Source organism: Seriola lalandi, unplaced genomic scaffold (genome assembly GCF_002814215.2).
Source record: "Seriola lalandi dorsalis isolate HSWRI2012SDOR001 ecotype SW California unplaced genomic scaffold, Sedor1 jcf7180002054497, whole genome shotgun sequence".
NCBI classification, from domain to species: Eukaryota; Metazoa; Chordata; class Actinopteri; order Carangiformes; family Carangidae; genus Seriola; species Seriola lalandi.
The window spans coordinates 810,264-830,877 of NW_019525050.1; the positions used below are offsets into that span (position 1 = coordinate 810,264).

At 37.1% G+C, this 20,614-nt stretch overlaps 3 protein-coding genes and 1 long non-coding RNA gene across 5 annotated transcripts; 2 read left to right on the plus strand and 2 right to left on the minus strand.

Moving 5' to 3' along the window:
* The first annotated feature begins 543 nt into the window (after positions 1–543).
* On the plus strand, positions 544–6,573 carry ahsa1b (AHA1, activator of heat shock protein ATPase homolog 1b). The gene is made up of 9 exons (XM_023413008.2): positions 544–758; positions 2,401–2,591; positions 2,918–3,000; positions 3,098–3,215; positions 4,036–4,127; positions 4,267–4,395; positions 4,544–4,645; positions 4,807–4,858; positions 5,505–6,573. Exons 1-9 carry the CDS (start codon positions 679–681, stop codon positions 5,675–5,677), a joined length of 1,020 nt encoding a protein of 339 aa, XP_023268776.1. The 5' UTR covers positions 544–678; the 3' UTR covers positions 5,678–6,573.
* Positions 6,574–6,641: 68 nt separating this feature from the next.
* LOC111659874 (dr1-associated corepressor) lies at positions 6,642–10,922 on the minus strand. Of its 2 annotated transcripts, none has more exons than XM_023412948.2 (6): positions 10,784–10,922; positions 9,987–10,059; positions 9,195–9,288; positions 8,500–8,597; positions 7,915–8,014; positions 6,642–7,405 (listed from the first exon to the last, which is right to left on the minus strand). In XM_023412948.2, the coding sequence occupies exons 1-6, from the start codon at positions 10,823–10,825 to the stop codon at positions 7,375–7,377; spliced, it is 438 nt and encodes a 145-aa protein (XP_023268716.1). In that variant the 5' UTR covers positions 10,826–10,922; the 3' UTR covers positions 6,642–7,374. The 2 variants fall into 2 exon arrangements, with proteins under 2 accessions (XP_023268716.1, XP_023268715.1); XM_023412947.2 differs by having other exon boundaries at positions 8,481–8,597.
* On the plus strand, positions 10,910–20,614 carry LOC111659872 (phospholipase B1, membrane-associated-like). Its single transcript, XM_023412946.2, has 16 exons — positions 10,910–12,149; positions 12,309–12,346; positions 14,045–14,135; positions 14,710–14,768; positions 15,419–15,486; positions 16,005–16,048; positions 16,316–16,436; positions 16,759–16,810; positions 16,928–17,008; positions 17,530–17,595; positions 18,614–18,705; positions 19,098–19,179; positions 19,543–19,644; positions 19,742–19,837; positions 20,146–20,217; positions 20,310–20,614. Exons 1-16 carry the CDS (start codon positions 12,095–12,097, stop codon positions 20,424–20,426), a joined length of 1,236 nt encoding a protein of 411 aa, XP_023268714.1. The 5' UTR covers positions 10,910–12,094; the 3' UTR covers positions 20,427–20,614.
* On the minus strand, positions 19,670–20,437 carry LOC147818752 (uncharacterized). The gene is made up of 3 exons (XR_015437672.1): positions 20,300–20,437; positions 20,117–20,152; positions 19,670–19,822 (listed from the first exon to the last, which is right to left on the minus strand). It is a non-coding gene; the product is annotated as an uncharacterized LOC147818752 (long non-coding RNA).

A 20,614-nucleotide genomic window follows, 5' to 3' on the forward strand; every position in this document is an offset into this window, starting at 1 on the left:
CAAGGTTATAATGTTCAGTTTTTATTAAAACTGTTTAGAGAGTTGTTGATCCAACTGTATGGTCATTTTGGAGAATGTAGTTTATGCTGCCATTGAACTGTACTGCATTATACAGAGACATGTTTCTGTTATTTACCCTGGGGTGGACAAAATGCTTGAAACACCTGTTAGTGTACATACTGTCTGTACCGCTGAGAATAGTGTGAATAATAGTGAATAATACTTCAAACTGAGTGAATTTTTGTTTTAAATCTATTTCTGGTTGAGCTAGAAACCATGAACAGCCAGTAGAAAAACGAAAAAAGGTTTAATTAATACTTGATTTCTAAATCATTACTTTTATCCAAAAATAAAAACACGAAACTCTCCATTTTAGTTTCATACTTCATACAAAAATATGTTAGTAACGTTTGCAGATTTGCCAGAAATCTTCGACGCGGAACTATTCTTCCGAATAGGAAACGGAGGGGAGACATTTTAACCCTCCTTCCACAAAGGTTCCGTTTCCAGCATTTTCTGTGCACGGCGACTTAACGCGGGAGCACCGCTACAGAGAGCCAGCACCAGCCAGAGGCTTCTAGAAACAACGTGCACCGGGACAGTCACCGGCAAACACACTCGCTCTCCGCACGAAACGTTACACAGTATAACTTTTTTTATTATCATTTAGCTGGCTAAATGGCGAAGTGGGGAGAAGGGGACCCTCGCTGGATTGTAGAGGAGAGAGCCGATGCGACTAATGTCAACAATTGGCACTGGTGAGATGTGATGAAAGGACACCGACTGCTAGTTAGCCTGCTAATGCTAACACTACACACTCAGCTCATATTACTATCAAACTGCAGCTGTTATTTTTGGATTTCTTTCCTCTGTGCTAGTGGGTTAGTGTTACCAGCTTCTCCGCAGGCAGCAGTGACGGTTATATGTTGAGTATTATTGAAGTAAAGTGTCACATTTGTGGTAATTAGCCGAGCTAACCTTATGATCGGTTTTAAGTTAGCTTCGCTTGCAGCTAGCTACTGTAGCTTCAAATTCGCGTATGGAGGTTGTTAGCCATTAGTAGGGATTGCACAACATCCTGGCCAACTCTGTCTTTAAAAAAACGTGTATTTTGCCATTTTAACAAGTTAAATAGACCAATATTGTGGTTAGTAGGTTTTCAGCCACTGTTGTTACACCTGATTAAAACACGTGAGGTAGCCCCATTTACAACGTGACTGTAGATTTTATCACATAGTTTGCAGCTCCCTGAAAATGAAGGATCAGATTTTGGTGTTTTTACAGCTGTTTCTATCTTTCAGCAAACACACAAATTGCTTTAAACGTTGGCATAAATATTCAGGTTGCACATACTCCATACTGAACTGTAGATTGAGGTAGATTGCAGTGTTGCAGCTAGAACAGTGGGGTAGGTACATAACAACAACAATGCAAATCAAGTCTTCCAAAGCACTGATTTCAGTTTACTCAAGGTCTTTTAAAGGTATTAAAGTCTTATATTTCACTTGTGAATGTGTTAGGTGATAGTGTCAGTTATTAAATGTGTCTGTATGTTGTTGTAGTTTACTGTAAAGTCTCCAGTACCATTGTTTCAGTCTTCAGAAATTCATTTGTAGACCTTAAATAGACAATTTGTTCGTCCCTCCATCCATTTCCTGCTGTATATCCAGGTCCAGGTCGTGTTTAATGATTAATTAATGATATGATTACGAATTCTTATATACAGCAGGGTAGGAGAGACGAAAACATAATAGAAATATGAATCATCATTTGTGCATCTGTTAAATACTTCTTAGCCTTTTTATTGATACTTTTCATACTTCAGCTGGTATGACTGTGAAACAGGAACTAAATTGCACTTCTTCAAAAGTCTTAAGTTTAAAGTGGTCAAATCTGCAGAAAATCTGCTGTAAAGAAATATATTAGTTCATGTGAAAGATTCAAAGGCACTTTAAATGGTATTGTGTCATCAGTAAATTCCTGACAGGCAAAATTGTTCTTCCTTTGCCTTTATATCATGTGAGTCCTACTGTGTGCAGTTCAGAAAAAGTTTAGGCCACCAAGGAGTTAAAACAAATGAATTTCCCTTGCAGGACTTTATCTGTGCCATCAATAGCTGTTCAGAAACGACTACCAGCTATAAACAAGATCAATGTAACTGTTATAAATAAGACTGATTCCATACCATAATGAAAATGCCACCAGCAGCATAAAAATGAATATCACTGCTGATTAAATCACACACACTTATGCTTCTAAGTAAATATGTATTGTAATGAATACATGAATGTGTATAATAGATTGTAGAATTGATTTTACTATTGAGCCCTTTTTACAAGCAACTTGCTGTTAAACTAAAAGCTACTTAGCCTCAACTTATGAGTTTTTTTTTCTTTTCAGGACTGAACGAGATGCAACAAACTGGTCCTCAGACAAATTAAAATCATTGCTCCTCGGGTTGAGCGTGGAGAACGAAGAAGGGGCGTGTGAGGTGACCGAAGTCAGCAAGCTGGAGGGAGAGGCCTCGATTAACAACCGCAAAGGGAAACTTATTTTCTTCTATGAATGGAACCTGAAAGCTGCTTGGACTGGTGAGTAGAAAACTGAGGTTACTGTTTGTGCTGTTTTAGGGGGAAGTTTGGTTTAAATTATATTAATAAAAATGATGATTTGCCTGCTAACAATGGCAGTGACTCTTGTTGCGCAGATGTTGTGCCGCTGCTGATTGAATACAGAGGAAACAAACCAGAAACTAACCTCATTACCTGTGTTTATGTTTTTATAATACATGCCTACATTCTTACTTAGGACAACAAGGACAGAACATGGCTAAAAATGCGTCACTGGCTAATACAGGAGAGAAAATAAAGAAACATGTTTGAATCTTTGCTGACACGTATTCCCTTTGTTTTACCAGGAAAGTCAAAATCAGGAGTGAATTATAAAGGAACACTTGAAGTTCCGAACCTGTCTGATGAAAACGACATGGAGGATCTTGATGTGAGTTTCTCCACATACCTGCACTTGTGTAGTGGTTTTAACCGAGTGGGTGGTGTAGGAACAGAGCGGTGATGCCTGTCCTGTGATGTTTGTCTAGATTTCTGTTTCGTTGAACAAAGACGAACCCGAAACGCCGCTGACCAACCTGATGAAAACGAAAGGAGCCGAGAAGGTGCGTGAAGCCCTGGGAAGCTACGTCGAGTTCTTAAAAACAGGTGAGTGAAACCAGAATCAGAAATTTAAATCTAATTAAAGACTCCATGTCTCACATTAGATTTAAAGTACAATCAGACAAAGACGACCAGGGTCAAAACAAACACCTAAATTCAAGCCTGTGCAGCATTTTTCATGAGTTACAGAGGGATGTGTGGACGCTTCAACACATTTCAGGATAAAAAAAACTAAAGAAATGCCAAATATAAATTGGCCAAATGTGAACATTTTCATTTCAAACAAAAACAACTGTTCTTTGGAAGATGTTAAAACAATTTCTTATGAACTGAAGATGTTAACATAGTGTATTATGAACTGACACTGTAACATGAAAATGAATAATAGGACAGAAAGTGTCACCTGTGTGATTTAGATGCTGTTGAGAATTAAACGCATTTTATTTTCTACTGCCCTTTTTAATTTTATGATCTTTGAGTTAAACTTTTCTTGAGCACGTCTTGGCAGCTCAGTCTGTCTGATGTGTCAGAGGAACGTAGAGCACGGTCCATATTTACACATGAGACTTTTTACATCGCTCAGTTTTTGTTAAATGCTTATCATCAACATATGAGAGCTTTGTATGTTAATTTGTTCAGTGTATATCTGATGTATTTGCACATGTAAATGTAACACGTATTGTCTTCCTTTGTTGTCTCTTGTCTCTGAAGGTCACATAACAGTGTTTTCTAAGCCTAATCTATTTTCTGATATAGTTTTGTAATTAAATTATTGAACTGTTAAAATTCTGAGAGTTGAGGAGTAATGAAGATAAAATTGCTCTGAAGCTCAAGTTTTTTTTTCCCCCTTTTCTTTTTGCTGCAGAGTTCACGCAGGGAATGATCCTGCCCACAGCCAACGGTGTGGCCAAGCCGCAGTCCACATCACAGTCCAAAGCCAAGCTGGATAAAACTCAGGTTTGTGCTGACACGCAAGAACTTCAGCCGTCAGACGAAGCTCTTGTCCCTAAATAATTTACTGTAAAAGAAAAATGTTTCTTGCAGCAGTGCAGCAGATCTTTGCTCACCAGACTTTTGTTCATATCGCGTCGAACAGATTTCCTCCTCAGGCAGCACCACTGCTCCAGTCAACACCGGCGTCAAGATCCCCACCTGTAAATTCAGCATTAGAGAAACGTTCCTCACCTCACCAGCTGATCTCTACAGGGTGTTCCTCAACCAGGAGGTCAGCCTCACCTGTTAATCCTCAGTGTTTGACCTGATGCAGCTCAGAGAACATCTACTAACTTTTAAGTTTTCAAGTACTTTAACAGAGATTTGATGTGACTCGATGTCAGCTGTGTGACTGAAGCGTTTGTCTCGTCCGTGTGCAGATGGTCCAGGCGTTCACACATGCTCCAGCCACAGTGGACGGAGAGAGGGGCGGAAAGTTTCGTCTGTTAGAAGGAAATGTTTTCGGTGAATTTACGGAGCTGGTGAGACGAACTTTCACCCTTTTTAAACCGGAAAATAATATTAAATATATAATATGTGAACGTCGACACTGTAGTGTGACAGATTATTTAGTTATGAAGGTTTTTATTCATATTGGTTATTCTCTATTCTGAATGTAAACAAAATCATCTTTCGCCACCAGATACCTGATGAGAAAATAGTTATGAAGTGGAGGTATAACAACTGGCCCTGCGGTATGTTCATTTCCTGCTTTTGTATTTAAGATTAATTATCTTATGACATGTTGACTTTTTTTATTCAAACTGGATTTATCTCATCTTAAGTGACAATCACTGAAACAACAAATTAAAACTTTTAATACAATATTGATTATTTGCCCAATTAAATTAACCAGTAAAAATACTAAACATTTGCAGGTTATTTGCTTTAATCCTCTTTTATATTCCTAATACGTTTTGAATATTTTGAGTTTTTAGATGTTTGGTTAGACAGAGTGTATTATTTAAAGACATCAGTTGATCTAATTTAAGAAAAACATTGATCATTATTCTGACATTTTATATGATTGAAGATTAATGAGAAAGAATATTCTTTGTCTCAATCCTGTCCATCAGGCAACATAACCCTGCAAATTACTGGACAGAAAATAAGAAATAGACTATTCTAAAATAATTACAATTAATTAGAAATAACAAAATGTAGAATGAATTGATTTAAAAACTGAAATGAAAAACGTTTCCTGCCTCAGTGCTGGGTCTTAATAAAGTCTTTTGTTGGGTACTTTACATTCACTATAAGCTTTTCTAATAAAGTTTACATGAAACTTTGCTGCACAGCCTCAGACACTGACGGTAACGTGAACGTTCCTCTGCTCCACAGAGCATTACGCAACCATCACCATGACCTTCTTGGACCGGAGCAGCGAGACGGAGCTGAAGGTGGAGTGTCGAGGCGTCCCGGAGAGCGAGGAGGAGCGGACGAAAGAGGGCTGGAAGAGATACTACTTCGAAGCTATTAAACAGACTTTTGGCTACGGAGCGCGACTCTTCTGAAGACGGCGTGCTGTAGTACTGTTTCTCTTTTTCTGTTTTTTGGATTTTTAAAACTTCTTGTCCTTCGATCTCTCTGGAACGAGAAGTCCCATTTGTAAACTCATAGCACGAGTTAACGAAAGAGAAGAAAATAGGTGAGGCCAGCCTGTCACCTGTCTGTGTACGTGTAAATGTTTTAATTTCTCAACATATTTAAATCTAGTTTCTCCCCGTCAGTATTTGGGTCAGTTTTTAAACGCAGCGTAAATGGACTGTGCCTCTGGGACTCTGGATGAAAAATACATTGAATAAAGCAAAGGAGAATTTATTGAACCACTAATGCAAATTGGCCTTTACTTCTATAAATATGTAATTATTGCAAGAGTTAAAAATAAATGTTTGTTTTCTTTTATTTGAAAAAATATTCTGTTGCTTTGAAAATTGAATGTTTATTTTTTACTTTATTTACTCTTTTCAAGTGTAATTGTAGTGACGATGCTTTCAGCCGAGATGCATGTTCCATTTCAAACTTTCAGAGGGAGGAATCACCACTGGACTTGAACCTTACACGTGTTAAAGCTAAGCAGTACTGTACGTTCAGTTGTTTCAATGAGACTTGATTTCATGCACATTATGAGCCCAGCGTCCGTCTGGGGGATCAGCTCAGCTCGGACCTTCAGCGGGAGCGTTAAGGCAAATGTTTCAGTGTTGGAAACATGAAAACAGTTTCAATCTCTTATGCAGGTAACTAGCATAGCAACTAAAGAGAGATGTTTTGCTATATTTGGCTTCAAACTGTAAATTTCAAGTTAAAAAAAAAAAAGCTTTTAGAACAAAATGCATCTATTTATTCCTCATTTCATCCCCTCACAATGTAAAAAGATTAGTTTCTTGGAATAAACCAATCCCTATCTGTATGCTCTCGATTTGTTTTTATTTATGTGAGCACATCTTTCAACCTCATTAAATTTTTCACACAGAAACGTTGAAATGAACTTATTTATTTACACATTATTTATTTTCACATTTCATATGCAAGAGTTTTCTGCGTTTTAAAACAATAATTTACAAGTGCTTTAAAAATGAAACGCTCAATAGAAACCAGAAAGGCCACTATTCAGCTAAATAAGCACTTTGTTTTTACAGATCGCTGCAGGTCACATTTTCACAACCTTTCTGACTAGAAAACAAAATTTAATAAACAAAGTTGAAAAAACTTTTCACTTGGATGTCAAATGAAATGCTCCAATATGAAAAACCAAACCAATGTCTAAATGAAGTAGGTGCAAAAACCACAGACTTAATGGTCACATTACTAGATCAAAACAAAAGCTGTTAAATGTGCTGTACAAATAAAGTTAGACAAAAATTTCCTGATCAACAAAAAAGTTTTAAACTTTATAAGTTAAACTATTTTCTTCAGTGCAAACTTACACACAGCATTCAAGTCCTTCATGTCCTCCTAAAACACACTGCGACAAACATGAAGGTGAAGGGCCAAATAACAAAAAGCCATGTCTTTCTTTTTTTTCTTAAGAAAAAAAACAAACAAATTTATCCAAAAACTGACTAACTAACAGCACATAACTTCAATATTTTCCCCCCAAAACGATCGTCTTGTAATAGTGAATATCACTCGATGAAATAAAACTTAAATAAAGATAAACTTAATAACAAGAATGATGTGGCGGTCACAGCGGTTTCCTGGGGTTGTAAATTCAGTTATAAGCAGATGTAGAGCTCCGACTCCTGCAAGAGAGAGAGAGAAAGAGAGAGAGAGAGCGAGTGAGTCAGTAACTGGGAAACTAAATAATAAAAATGGAAAACAAGCGAGAAAATCCTGTGAGGTTAATAAACTCATAATAACTGAGGTTATTAACTAGGATGGATGTTGCTGTTTACATCTTTTATATTAGTTGTTTGTCCTCAGCTCAAACAAAGAATCAAAACTTTTAAATCACACACAAAAAAACAACTTTTCTCTGGTGCCACACGACAAATTTGTGTAATGAACATTTCAGCCTCATGGGGTCGCTATTGTAACTCGTCACCAACACAAACAACCTTATGCTGCTGAGCAAGAAGGTCTAACCTTTTTATTTCTAATGTAGTGTAATGGTGGCTATGAAAAAAACAAAGACAAGCTTAAGAACATCCTTGTAATCTGTGCTCTTGTATCTTTGTAAAGACTAAAAAATATATATCCTAGTTTTTGGTTTAGTTGCATGTCAGAGTGTTTTCAGAGTCATGATTCATACGCTGGAGCTGGAGTCGTTGTCCAGTGAGTTGAGGCTCCTCCGCGGCAACGTTTCACCCACATCAGTCGTTTTTTTAACACAAATTTCATGACGTCTCGTCCTGGAAAACACAACATGTAAAACACAGATTAGAGAAACCAGAAAATTAATCGACCATTTTCAGATATGATTAATAATTTCAGTCATTTTTCAACAGAAATGTGAAGGTTTTCTGCTTTACTTTGTCTCATGACAGTTAATTTAATCTTTTCTGGTCTTGGACTTTTGGTTGAACAAAATAAGTGACTGTGAGCTCTGACATATATTTAAAAACATTTTTTTTTATATTATTAGATTAACCAATAATGCAAATAAACATTGCAATTTTGATACAGACTGTAGATTTAACAAACAGTTTCAATATCAGATAAAATGAGGCTTTATTGATCCCTAGAGGAGAAATGCAGGAGTTGCAGCTCAAGGACAGAAGTAGAGATAAGTGTAGAAATATTTAAAAAAATGAATAGTGAGATGTTTATAATATAAAAACAACACTAACAGCTGATATCGAACGGTCCAATCTCTACCTGTATAACGGCCACATACTCATGCCTCTGTTGTCCTTCTGGGCTGCCGTAGATGTCGTTCGCTCCACCAGGTCTTTCAGGAAGTGGAAGAGCTTCTCTGACTCTATGCACTGCTTCCTAGAAAGCAACACAATTAATTCATTTCCAACTCTTCATTTAAATACTTTTAAATACTGCATTTCCATTTAAAAGAAAAAACACGACTAATATTGTTAAACATCTATGCTGCATCCTAAATATTCTAGGGAAGTCACGCTAAGAAAATGGACAGAAGTCTGTTTGCAAATTAATTTTCTTAATTTGAGTCTGCTGTAAAATTTTTATTGTAAATGACGAAGATTTAATTATTAAATATTAAGAAAGAAAAACAGTTTGACTAAAGTCCAATAGTACAATTAGTAAAATAACGCACAACGAGTTATTGTGCAGCAATTTCATACAAAATAGTCACTATGAAGATAGGTATATAGTGCATACTCTATATTATTAGTTTGGCATACAGACAGTGAACGCATCACAGCTAAATTAGTCCTGATTTGTTCTTTAATTTAAATTTATGTAAAAATATCCAGTCAGCACAGCTACAAATAAAGAAAGTTAGTGAGTGTTTGTATAAACTGTATTAACTAAACAGACAGAAGCTGATTAACATCATGTTAAATAAGACAAAGCCAGTTATTTCCTGTGTGAAGGTGGAGCAGCAGAGTTACTTACATGTGAGCTACAGACACGACCGTGCTGAGCTTCGACTGAGTTATCAGACAGGCTTTGGTCAACAGAGACTTCAGGAACATCTCCAACGCCCGAGCTGATCTCTGTGGTTCAGGACTTCACAGCTCCACAACACCACACACACATCTCTGCTCTATATGACAGTTTCCTCCAGGATCACAGCAGGAAACAGATTGTATCACCTGCAGGGATATTTTTCCTCCATTTTATTGAATTATTTATTGTTGCATGATTGTTTTTTGTTTATTAATCCCTCATTTAAAAAATAGCAGTGCATTAAGCTGAGTAGGTGGTGGCTTTCACTGCCTCACAGAGCTGCAACACCTGGAAAAAACATCAGTTTTAGTGTCTAAAAATGTAGTTTCAATGGCTTTTCTAACAGGACAATAACATACAGCATACTATAATGCATAACTACCATACTTTTATATAATAAAAGTAACACACTGGAGTTTAAGTATTTAAAACACTTAAATAGCTCAAGTAAAATGCAGTTTAAAAAAAACTTCAGTTTTAAAAAGCTTTAAAAATAGATTTTAATTTGGTCTGTATTCAAGAGGTGTTGTATGCCATGTGTTAAGCAGGGTTCAACCACATAGGTTAGCATTTGATCAATGGCATAATGGAGGGACTACAACTCCCAGCATGCCTGGCAACACTTAAGGAAGAGTTGGAGGAAGACGGAGGGAGGGGGCTGCTGCAAAACAGAGGGATGAAAGATGAGTGAAGCACCGATCAGCTTCACTTCTGCAGCTGCAGGTTTAAAAAGGATACAGATGATCACAGGAACCGCCATCGCAATCCTCCCCACCTCTGTGTCCTTCTGCATGATCTTTTTGACACGACTCTGCGAGCAAAAGCAACAGATTTCACTCCAGTAGACCACAGAAAATTACAACAAAGTTAAGATGCTGCATTCAGGTGCTCCTTGTAAACTCCTGTTCCCTAGATCTCAGGTAGTGGATTCAACATGATTTCAGTTGAGTTGATGAATGATGCAACAGCTATTTAGAACATAATAAAGGTTTAACAATTTATTAGTCCACATAGGATTATTTTTGTTGTAAAAATAGGTAAAGTGCATGCACACGAGGACTCCCAAGATGAGCATGAAAGGTGACACGACAAAGGGGTGGGGGGAAGAAAATAAAATGAGCCGTGTTGGTCAGTGGTCACCTTACATGCACTTTAGAGACGGTCCCTAACTTCAGCTAGTCTTTATCCGGTTATTAATAAACACCAAAGAAGAAGAGGGAGCTTTTCATTTTCCCTGTGTACGGGCGACTCGCACAAGACACCTGTGCAGCTTCAGTAAAACTGCACAACAGATGAGTCTGTGAATAATGGAATCACCCAAAAGTGATCGGGGTTTAACCGCTGAATGTCCGAATAACTGTTTACACGACTGCTGTTGTTTACCCTCGAAGATAAACAGAGATTTCCGACAGCCCCTGAACGCAGCAAGTGCTACTACACTCCATGCGTGCGTGAACGGAGTTAGCAGTTAGCATGTAGCCCGTCATTCGGCTTCTTTAACAGCTTTAATTCATCAGAATAAAGTTTGTACTCACAGGGGGGAACCGTACATTATATCTTCTCTTCTGTCCGGGCATTTTACTCGCTTCAATCCGCGCGGCTCGATCACATTTTTCATGTTTTTACCGCAAACCGCCGCGGAGTCCATTTGTTTACCTTCAGCAGGAAGACACCTGAAAAACTGATGGAGAAAAAAACACCTGAGGTCAACGTCGGTGACCCCGATAATCACGTCATGACCCTCGCACTGTGATCATCAACAAACATATATCATATAGTAAAAGAATTTAATTAAAACCTGGGGGTTTAAATGTTTGATAAATGCCATTCTTTTACATATAAAGTAATTCTATTCAAATTATTAGCTATTCATGTTGAATAAAGAGTCATGTATTTGTCTTAAGCCACAAACAGTGTAATAGTGGAAACAAGTGTGGTCTATAATAAATATTGAATTACTAAGACTATTTACACACATAAAATAAGGAGAAAAAAAAACTTGTTTTCCCAACAAATCAGTAGAAGTTCACAAACAACTAATATATTACTTTGATAAATACAAGCACATTCTGTGTTAGTTTGATGTAGTACAGATAGTTTTGTTGGAATTTATTTATCAGGGACTCCACGCACATCACTGTGCTGTGAAAGTCCTACAACTCAAGACAAAAAAACATTATGTCATATATATATATATATATATATAGAACACAGCATAAAATTAAACCTGTTAAAAGCACATATGACAACAGTGGAGGCTAACTACAAAAAGGATGAATGACAGATACTCATACACACTCAGAAAAATAAAATAATAGCAGCACAGAACAGTAAAAATGTTCAATGCATGAAACCATTTAAAAAGCTGCGTCTCACCCTGAGTCAGTTCAGTTCAGCTGATTCTACAAGATCTGATTTCTTATTTTGAGACGTGGTCTCAATTAAATACATTACAAGCAATAATTTTAATATGAAAGTTTAGCTTTCAGCTTGTTTAGCTTGTTACTTTTTTATTTTAGTTTGGCTTGAGTCTGATTTAAGCAAAGTTTAACTGGTCTCCTCTTCGTAATCCATGTTGTTTACAGTTGGTACATCAATGTGAATTCATCATATGTACAAACACGCACTTTACTTTAATTTGGACTTTACATGTTTACAATCATAAATTGATTAACTACAGTATATTACTGTGTGTGGAGTGCTCTGGCTTTGCTAATGGCTGCAAAGGTCAAAGATAAGACTCATCATTATTCATTTCAAAGGTTATACCTCTCTAATAAAGCGTCAGACCAGCAGGAAAAACCTCAGTATTAATATTTTTCTCTTTCTTATTGGAATACGGAAACATGCTGCACTGTGTGCTGTTTGTAGTCTGTGTATTTAGCACGTGTCATGTCGACGGTAGGTGATAAAATACATATGATTGTATTCTCTTGTTTTGTCTGTATTTACTGTGAAACTCACCAACTTCACTGCAACTCTTTTAATCTGATGCTTCTACGGTTCGAGTTTAAACGGGATCTGAAACAAAATCTGTCTAATTGTTCTTCTCTCTTGCAGGCGGCACATCGAGTGGAGAAGAGGACACTTTCAACCAGGTATTGTCTCTGTCTACGACATTCAACACAGCACAACCTGATGAGATCACACAACAAAACCATTTTAATTCTCAGCGCTTGTTTTACATTCTCAAAATAGATCCATGTGGTTTATTTGTCAGCAGAGAGCAGTGGTCACAAAGCTGCTGTTTGTTTGTTGTAGTCAATATCAGTCTGTCTGAAATGTAAAGAATAGTTAGTTTCGTTTTTATCAAATGTCAGACAAGTTCACTGACCCCAGCCACAATTTAGTTGCTAGACGATGCAGCTAATTAAAAGTTTTAAACTATTATCTATGTGTTTATTAATTTATTGTTTAATAACACATTTTGTAAATTAATAAATTTAAAGGTCAAATAAAGAAGTTTCATACCAAGATGTGAAACCTCTGAGAATCACCACTGAGTACTGATAGATTGTTCTTCTTTTAACCATAAAATAGGTTCATTTCAATCATTTCACGTTGCGTAGAAGCAAAAGCTGGAGTTGGTTTTACATTTTGACTTTCAGGTGATTATGGTACTGAGGAACAGCTCTGTGTCAGGTGATCTTCCTCCGTTTTGAAAGTTTTACATGTGACGGCTGCAGAGTGTGAAACACAGTCAAGTTTAACTGCGGCCGAGTGCCGGCACACTCGGCTGTGTTCTGTGACTGAGAGGCCAGATGTGGGCCACCTCTGGCTAATACATGGCTGCCATATTTAGGTGAAGGGGTTTTTGAGGAGCTGAGAATGCAGCACTCAGACTTTAGATCAGTAGAGCAGGTTTAATACTGATCATGAGTCTAGTTGGGTCGAGACATTTTAGATGCTGGGTGACGACATGAGCCGGAGCCAGAATCAGAATGACCACGTTAGAGCGGAAACACTGGAAGTTCTGCAAAATGTCTGCAAATTTTCATGCTGACGCCGTTTTTCTACATTCTTGAACAGGATAACAGAAGAGCAACACACAGCAGAAACCTCATTCTTACACCACAGGTGCTCCATGTGGAGAAGATGATCTGATGAGATTTTGGAGCATTTTTTCTGAACTAATTTGCATTTTAATAAGGAAACACTGACTTCCCAGAAATCGCTATAACTGCTGAACAAGTTCAAATTGATACTAGATATGCAGCAGGCAAAGACAAACCTGTTGGGATAATAAATCTTTACTAATTATTGAGCTGATTATCTTAAGTAATTCTTGTGAACATAATAACTCAAGAACTGCACACATACACCACAGGGACTCCATATGGTGCAGATGATCTGATTAGATTTTGGTGTGTGTTGCTGCACAAATTTGCATATTAATGAGGCAAAACTGATTTTTAAAACTATTTAAGTTTCTACGTTTACGATTCTTGATGATAGACGACTAGTGCTGTGAGGATATGTGTTCTTTTGTCGTGGAGATCATGACACGATCATGCATTTCACCTGTATTTAAGCAGGAAAAGCCTCATTGAGATCAAAAGCATCCTGGCAGGTTTTAGCAGTGAGCTACAGGCGTTAGCAGGATAAACAACATGAAACAGATCACACTCAATACGCTTCAAAATTAGATTTACACAAAAATGTGATTATAAAATCATCAATAACATTTCTAATACAAAGATTTCATCCATAAAAACAACCTAAATGTCACATCTCTTCAACTTGACTCCTGACGCCACATTAACCAGTGTGAATGTGTGTGTGTGGTTTTCCTGCAGGATGTTTTTGGAGCAGATTTTCTCCAGCGTGATCTGCATCCTCTGTTCCACTGCCCTGATATGAGTCCGTCTCCAGCCGTGCCCACCTCAGGTGACTGTCCCTCCACCAACGTCTGTGGTGATGTTAGTTAGTTCATTAGTTTTTGGCCCCAAACAGCAGAAAAACCTGCACTGAAGTGGTTCGTACTTGCTGAGGAAAATGACTCCTTTGCTTTATATCTGCCTTTTTAAATCTTTGAGCCTCATAAAGTTTAATGTTTGAATGTGACATAGATCCTCTGTGTGCATGTGCAAGGTGCAGGGCGTCTCTGAAATTCAGGTGAAAATATAAACTAAAGAATTGTTTTTATCCCTAACAGGTGTATCATGCTCTTTATTGTGCCGTTAATATCGCACTGAAGGATTTTAAAAAGGCATAAAGGGACGAGTATCAGGAGAAAAACCGGCACAGCTGAATTTTTATATTTATGTTTATTGGAAAAAGTATAAAGAAAGAAAAAGCAAAAGCAAGTACTGCAAGTGAGACATTAATAGAATTTTCAAAAATAAAATAATAAAATAAAACTGTGAAAAAATTTAATAAAGAATATGAATATAATACAAATATGGACAATGTGCAATGTACATGTTTCTGACTATTTCTCCTGGTTTTTCTTCTGTTGTAGTTGAATATGTGAAAGCTGCAGACGTCAAAGTCATCGCTGCACTGGGAGACTCTTTAACTGTGAGTGAAGTGGCGTTAAACTAACAGACGTAGTAATAAAACTTTATTTGGGTATTTGATGATTTAATTGGGAACTCTATTAGTTTGTACTGGCAGAGAAATCACCACAAGTTTGGGTTTTTTAATGGCTTCAAAATAAAGTAAAACAATCCCATCAGTTTTTATTGTGAAATGTGGTTTGATCCTGCGTCTTTTTACAAGCGTATTGGTTGGATTTTATTTTAAAATCTCCTTCTGCTAAAATATGTTTGTGTTTAATGACATTTTAACTAATGATGCCACTTTTCTTCATAAAATCTTTATCCATCAGTCAAGACAAACAGGGCCGAGCCTCTGTAGTTGTGTTGTGACTGGTTCAGAGAGAAGCAACAGCTCATCACATAATAACTCTGCCTTGTTTGACCATACAAACCAATAGATAATAAATTATATATAATCGATAATCGAGACACTGTCCTTTATTAGAGTCATCAGTCAGGATCTTTGTGTGTCACTTCAGGAAGTCAAAGTACTTTATCGATCTGGAAATAATCTTTTTTTGTGATTTAAACACACAGGCTAAAACACTTTATTGTTTTTATTACTGCAAAACTTATTGATATTGGAACAGAATTGATTAAGATTATTGTCTGTATGTGTTTTTATTGCAGACAGCTATTGGTGCCAATGGATCAACAATTTTGTCAGTACCTTTTGAATTTCGTCAAGTGTCGTGGAGGTGAGTCGCACCGCAGCTGATCACACGCTCCACTTGAGATCATCTTTTTATCTTTATCTTAATCATTTTATATTTATATTTATCTTTATTCTTTTGTCTTTGGTGTTTTCTCATTGCAAATGTACGAAATCCACGATAGCTTTGCCTGTTATTATTGTTTTATTTTTATTTTGTTGTTTTTTATTTATAACAGTAATTTATTGCTCTGTGTGTGGATGGAGTTATTGTTTTACTTTACTTTTATTCAGTAAAGCATTTTGTGTTACATTGTTTGTATGAAAGGTGCTTCACAAATAAAGTCTGATTGATCGATTGATTGATTTTTAACCTACACCTCTCATCAAGATCTCCATCTCTTGGAGAACATCAGTTCCCTGTCAGAGCTATTTAACTTTATCTTATCTAGCCAGCCCCTTTATGGCTTATTATACAGACCTATTACATGGATTCTTCATATGATAAAATTATTATTATGATTCATGTTTTTATTGGTGTCATTTCTCTTTCTTTCTCTGCAGCATCGGAGGTTATGGGACTTATCAAAATGTCATTACACTGGCAAGTAAGTTAATTTATACTGAGTACATAAGAATATAAACACACTGGCTGGAATGAGTTAGCGACCTAGCCTGGTCCATTCTTCTTTCTTATGTAGGTTTGTGGGAAAATGATTCTTTAGCTGAGATTATTTCTGATTCCAAAGAAACTAAAACCAACTTTTAATAACGCTTTTCTTTAAGTTCAAATGTAGGTAGATATTGGAGAAAATCAGCTTTTTATTTCTGTCAGATGATCTGAAACTAATCTGTTGACTCGTTTCTGTCTGTAGATATTTTTAAACTCTTCAATCCCAAACTGCTGGGTCCGTCCCCGGTGATGACGTTCAACGGTCGGCCCACAACTGTCAACGAGACCGGCTTCAACTTCGCCGTCACCGGCCACAACACGCTGTGAGACTGTGTCTTACTTTGTCTCTCTGCTTTTTATTCTTGTGTTTTCTCTTGGGGATTTTTCTCTTTCCTTTCGTCTGTTCATCTTACATCGACTCGCTGTTGATATTTTAGAAACTCAGCTGTGATTGTGTTCAATATCAAAACAGTCAAAGGAGGAAAATGTTTGATTTTGTGGAGCTATAACTCAAATCAGATAGAATATATATCCATTGTTTGTACCACAACTGTAGTCCTAAAGTTCAAAGATCAAAATAATTAAATCTGTAAATGATTTGATATAAAAATGATATTGTTTTATTGAAGTTAACTTCTCCTACAGGAACGTCTCAGATCAGATACGACACATGATAGATACGTTCAAATCTTATCCAGTAAGTCTCTGGGTTCAACTTCTATTCTTCTATAAAATGATCAATAATCTTACTTTTCCTCTTTGTGCACCAGCTGCAGTAACAACTCACTGACCCAGAGTTTGTTCTTTTCTTCAGGGTCTGAACTTCCAGGAGGACTGGAAGGTGGTGACGATGCTGATCGGCATGAACGACATCTGTGATTACTGTAAAAACAAGGTGAGGAGGGGTGGGCGGATTTGCTTTTTTCTTTTTATTCAATCTGCGTTTGTTGCACACAGCTCAGTCCAAGCGAATAGTTTTCGTTTCATTTCATTATTTTTGTCCTGAGATCTCACGTCTTTAAATTCTCCCCGTAGCGTCGTCCTGCAGGGTGTGTCAGTGCAACATGACGTGACTGCTGGGTGTGGTTACAGGTGTAACAAAGGAGGCTTCTGACCACACCCAGCAGCTGTGCCAGGTGTGGTCAGAGGTGAAACTCTCAACCAGAGCGGAACAGACAAACACTGAAATAAGTTAATCTCTAAATCTGATGAATGTCCTGTTAGAAACCTGTATCTCACCACACTTTTATTCTTGTCAGGATGGAAAAATCACATGATTGTTCATTTACAGACTATTCTCCAACTAGTCAGTGGCAGGGGAAAGAATCTGATATGTATTAGGCCTGTACATGAAAAGATAATAAAATGACAGGAATAAAACCGCTTGTGATCCTCTTCTGCTCAAACTCTCCACAGACTTTGTTTTCCCCCGACAGCTTCATCCACTACATGACAGAAGCTCTGGACCTGATGATGAATGAGGTAAAAAAAAACAAAACATAAAACACCTCACATCAAAATAAAATAAGAAATAAGATGAAACGTTCACAGCCAGCTTCATTAGCGTCCAGTCACACCTGTGTGAAATCCATTTCCTCACGAAGAAGGTGACGCTGGTTGTTACTTTACTTCTGACAGAAGTCATTAACGTGAGTGTATTCTGCTCCTGTCCCATGACTGCAGACTGTGCTGCAGTTGTTTTGTGGAGCAGTTTATACTCAGGCCGAGCAGCATTATACAAAATAAGATAACATGATAATCTCCTGCGTTTTGAACTCTCTGAAAGGACGGCACTGTTAAAAACGCTGCTTTCAACTGCTGCTAAATTCAACCTAAATCAAAGCAACTTTTTCTTTGTGGCTATTTAGGACTTTACGAGCATTTAAAAGCAAGTACATAATCATTTACTAAATGGTTCATAACAAACTATAATTGTGAAGTATTATTGCAGAAGTATTTGTCAACAATTATATGACGACATATTTCATATTATGACAGGATTTTATTGAACTATATCACCAGCCTCCTGTGATCATCCCTCACAGGAGGAGTTACAGTTCTTGATAAGTGTTTATCACTACATTATAATGTGTTATAAAACATTTAGTAAATGTTTAAATATTATTAATGTTACATCAGCTGTTCTTCATCCAGTCATTCTAAGATGGTGTCGGCCGCTGCCTCTTCTACAGCTGTGTTATGTGTTTAGATCGAATTGTCAACAAATGAAACCAGATACGAACAAACTGTGTAAAGTTTTTTATTTTTTATCTTAAATTAGCTGAATCAGTTGTATTAGTGTTAATGCTGGATTTTTCCATTTCATATTCATTCAGCCAGTTTCGCAGATGAAACACACACATCAGGTTCCCTGGTACAGTGATTGTGTAGTCTTGTCCTGACCGTAGCTTTGTGTGTGTGTGTGCGGTGGTGGACATGTAGACATTTGAACACCCGCTCTTAAGGAACTGAGTTCATGAACGTCCTCTTCCGGTTCCAGATCCCCAGGACCATCGTGAACGTGGTGCAGATTCTTTCCATGAAGCCTCTCAGAGAAGTTCAGAGGCCAACTCTGGGCTGTCAGCTCCAAAAGTCAGCTGACACACTTTCCTCTTTTGCTCTGTTTATTCCTATTAAACATCATCATATACACTGTAGTATTACATCATATATACTGTAGTATTTCATCCTATATACTGTAGTATTTCATCATATACACTGTAGTATTTCATCACATATACTGTAGTATTTCATCATATATATACTGTAGTATTTCATCATATATACTGTAGTAGTAGTCACTAGTATTGTAGTATATCGTCAGTGCTGTAGTGACTACAACAGTGGATCCATATCTCACCTGTCCGACTTCAGTTTCCAGATCTGATGAGATTACAAATCATAATTGATCTGATAATCTGATTATGTGTTAACCTGATGAAATGATAATCCAATAGTGTGATAATCTGATAATCTGCTCACAGGAGTTTCTGCTCTTGTCTCATTCAACCTGAAGAAAACTCCCCCGAGCTGAAGGAGCTGGTTGAGACTAACTTTGAGTTCCAGGTGTGTGTGTCCGTTGAAGCAGTTTCAGGTCATCATAATTGATTATACAATGTCAGAAAATGGTGACAAATGTCCGTCTCAGGTTCTTAGAGTCCAAGATGACGTCTTCATATGTCCAACCAACAGATTTTCAGTTTACTATAGAACAGAAAAGCAGAGGCTGAAAACTGTTTTTTGTTCTTGCATTTTAGCTTAAAGAGGAAAAAATGGCTGCAGCTCTAACTAGAATAGAAAGTGTGGTTGTGTAGTCTACAGCTGAGACGTGTTCATGGAAATCAAAACAAGTTGTGGTGGACAGTTTTTGAACAAGGCTCAACTTTTTAAAACATTTTTTAACATTTATTTAACTTCCCTTGTTTATAGAGAAGATTAGAGAAGCTTCTAAACAGCGATCGCTTCTTCAAAAAGGACTTTGCTGTTGTTCTGCAACCTTATTTAAAGAACACACAACCAGCGAGACTTCCTGTAAGTCACACACACACACACAATCTTATTTTAAAGCTTTTACATTTTTTATTGCCTTTATCATTTTCTTTTTTTACATCTTCTCTCTTTACTGCAGGACGGGAAACTTGACATGAGCTTCTTCACGGCAGATTGTTTCCACTTCACTGTTAAGGGACACGAGAAACTGGCAAAGGGACTGTGGAACAACATGGTAAAGTTTTAAGTTTTTAAAGTTGTAATGATTATGTTTAGGTAACTGTGACAGATAGTTGTAGTAAAGTAAAAGTTTGGTTTAGATAAGGTTAAACTCCACCTGAAGTCACTTCAAATACAGATGAAATCACAGCAGGTTGCTAAGACGAATATATTGATATTTCTATCAAATGTTTTGAAGTGAATTAATCGGGTTATAGTCCTGGTCATTTTGGGACAGAAAAAGCTCAGACATGCTGTTCTTTTAAAGTTATGATTTAATAATTATGATACTGACCCTGAAAATTAATCGGCATGTTTCCTTAGTTCCAGCCTGAAGGAGGGAAAGAGATGATAAAGACATTTGATGAGCCGATAAATCTCATCTGTCCACCGAAGGTACAACACGACCGACACAATGAAGATTTATAAATGTGATGTCTGTTCATAAACCAAGTTGTTCTGAGCTCATTTTCCTCACTTTTCTGCAGGAGCATCCGTACATTTACACCAAACCCCGAGCTGCGTCGTCTGCAGCGGCACTGAAGCATTTCTCCCTGATGCTGATGTCTCTGCTTTCTGTGTTTGTCCCGTTTCATTTACTGTAATTCGACTCAACAAAAGCTGAGTCCTGCTGGAGCCACCGATCCCACAACACAAACACTAGGGGAAGTCTAAAGGTATATAACAAAATATAGATATATAATTCTTGTCACAGATCATTGACATACAGAATTTACAAAACTCTTCATGTTCTCACATTTGCTCATGATAAAAATAAAGACGTTTCAATCAA

What these genes read in the sequence shown, in the direction of transcription:
- LOC111659874 (XM_023412947.2), bottom strand. Translation starts at nt 10,825, where the DNA reads ATGCCCGGACAGAAGAGAAGATATAATGTACGGTTCCCCCCT. An exon ending in ATAATGTACGGTTCCCCCCT is followed by an intron (nt 10,060 to 10,783) that starts GTGAGTACAAAC and finishes TTTTGCTCGCAG; the next exon opens with AGTCGTGTCAAAAAGATCAT. An exon ending in GTCGTGTCTGTAGCTCACAT is followed by an intron (nt 8,598 to 9,194) that starts GTAAGTAACTCT and finishes GTTGCTTTCTAG; the next exon opens with GAAGCAGTGCATAGAGTCAG.
- LOC111659872 (XM_023412946.2), top strand. Translation starts at nt 12,095, where the DNA reads ATGCTGCACTGTGTGCTGTTTGTAGTCTGTGTATTTAGCACGTGTCAT. An exon ending in CACTGGGAGACTCTTTAACT is followed by an intron (nt 14,769 to 15,418) that starts GTGAGTGAAGTG and finishes TTTTTATTGCAG; the next exon opens with ACAGCTATTGGTGCCAATGG. An exon ending in AGACTAACTTTGAGTTCCAG is followed by an intron (nt 19,180 to 19,542) that starts GTGTGTGTGTCC and finishes CCTTGTTTATAG; the next exon opens with AGAAGATTAGAGAAGCTTCT.
- ahsa1b (XM_023413008.2), top strand. Translation starts at nt 679, where the DNA reads ATGGCGAAGTGGGGAGAAGGGGACCCTCGCTGGATTGTAGAGGAGAGA. An exon ending in GGGTGTTCCTCAACCAGGAG is followed by an intron (nt 4,396 to 4,543) that starts GTCAGCCTCACC and finishes GTCCGTGTGCAG; the next exon opens with ATGGTCCAGGCGTTCACACA. An exon ending in TCGGTGAATTTACGGAGCTG is followed by an intron (nt 4,646 to 4,806) that starts GTGAGACGAACT and finishes TTTCGCCACCAG; the next exon opens with ATACCTGATGAGAAAATAGT.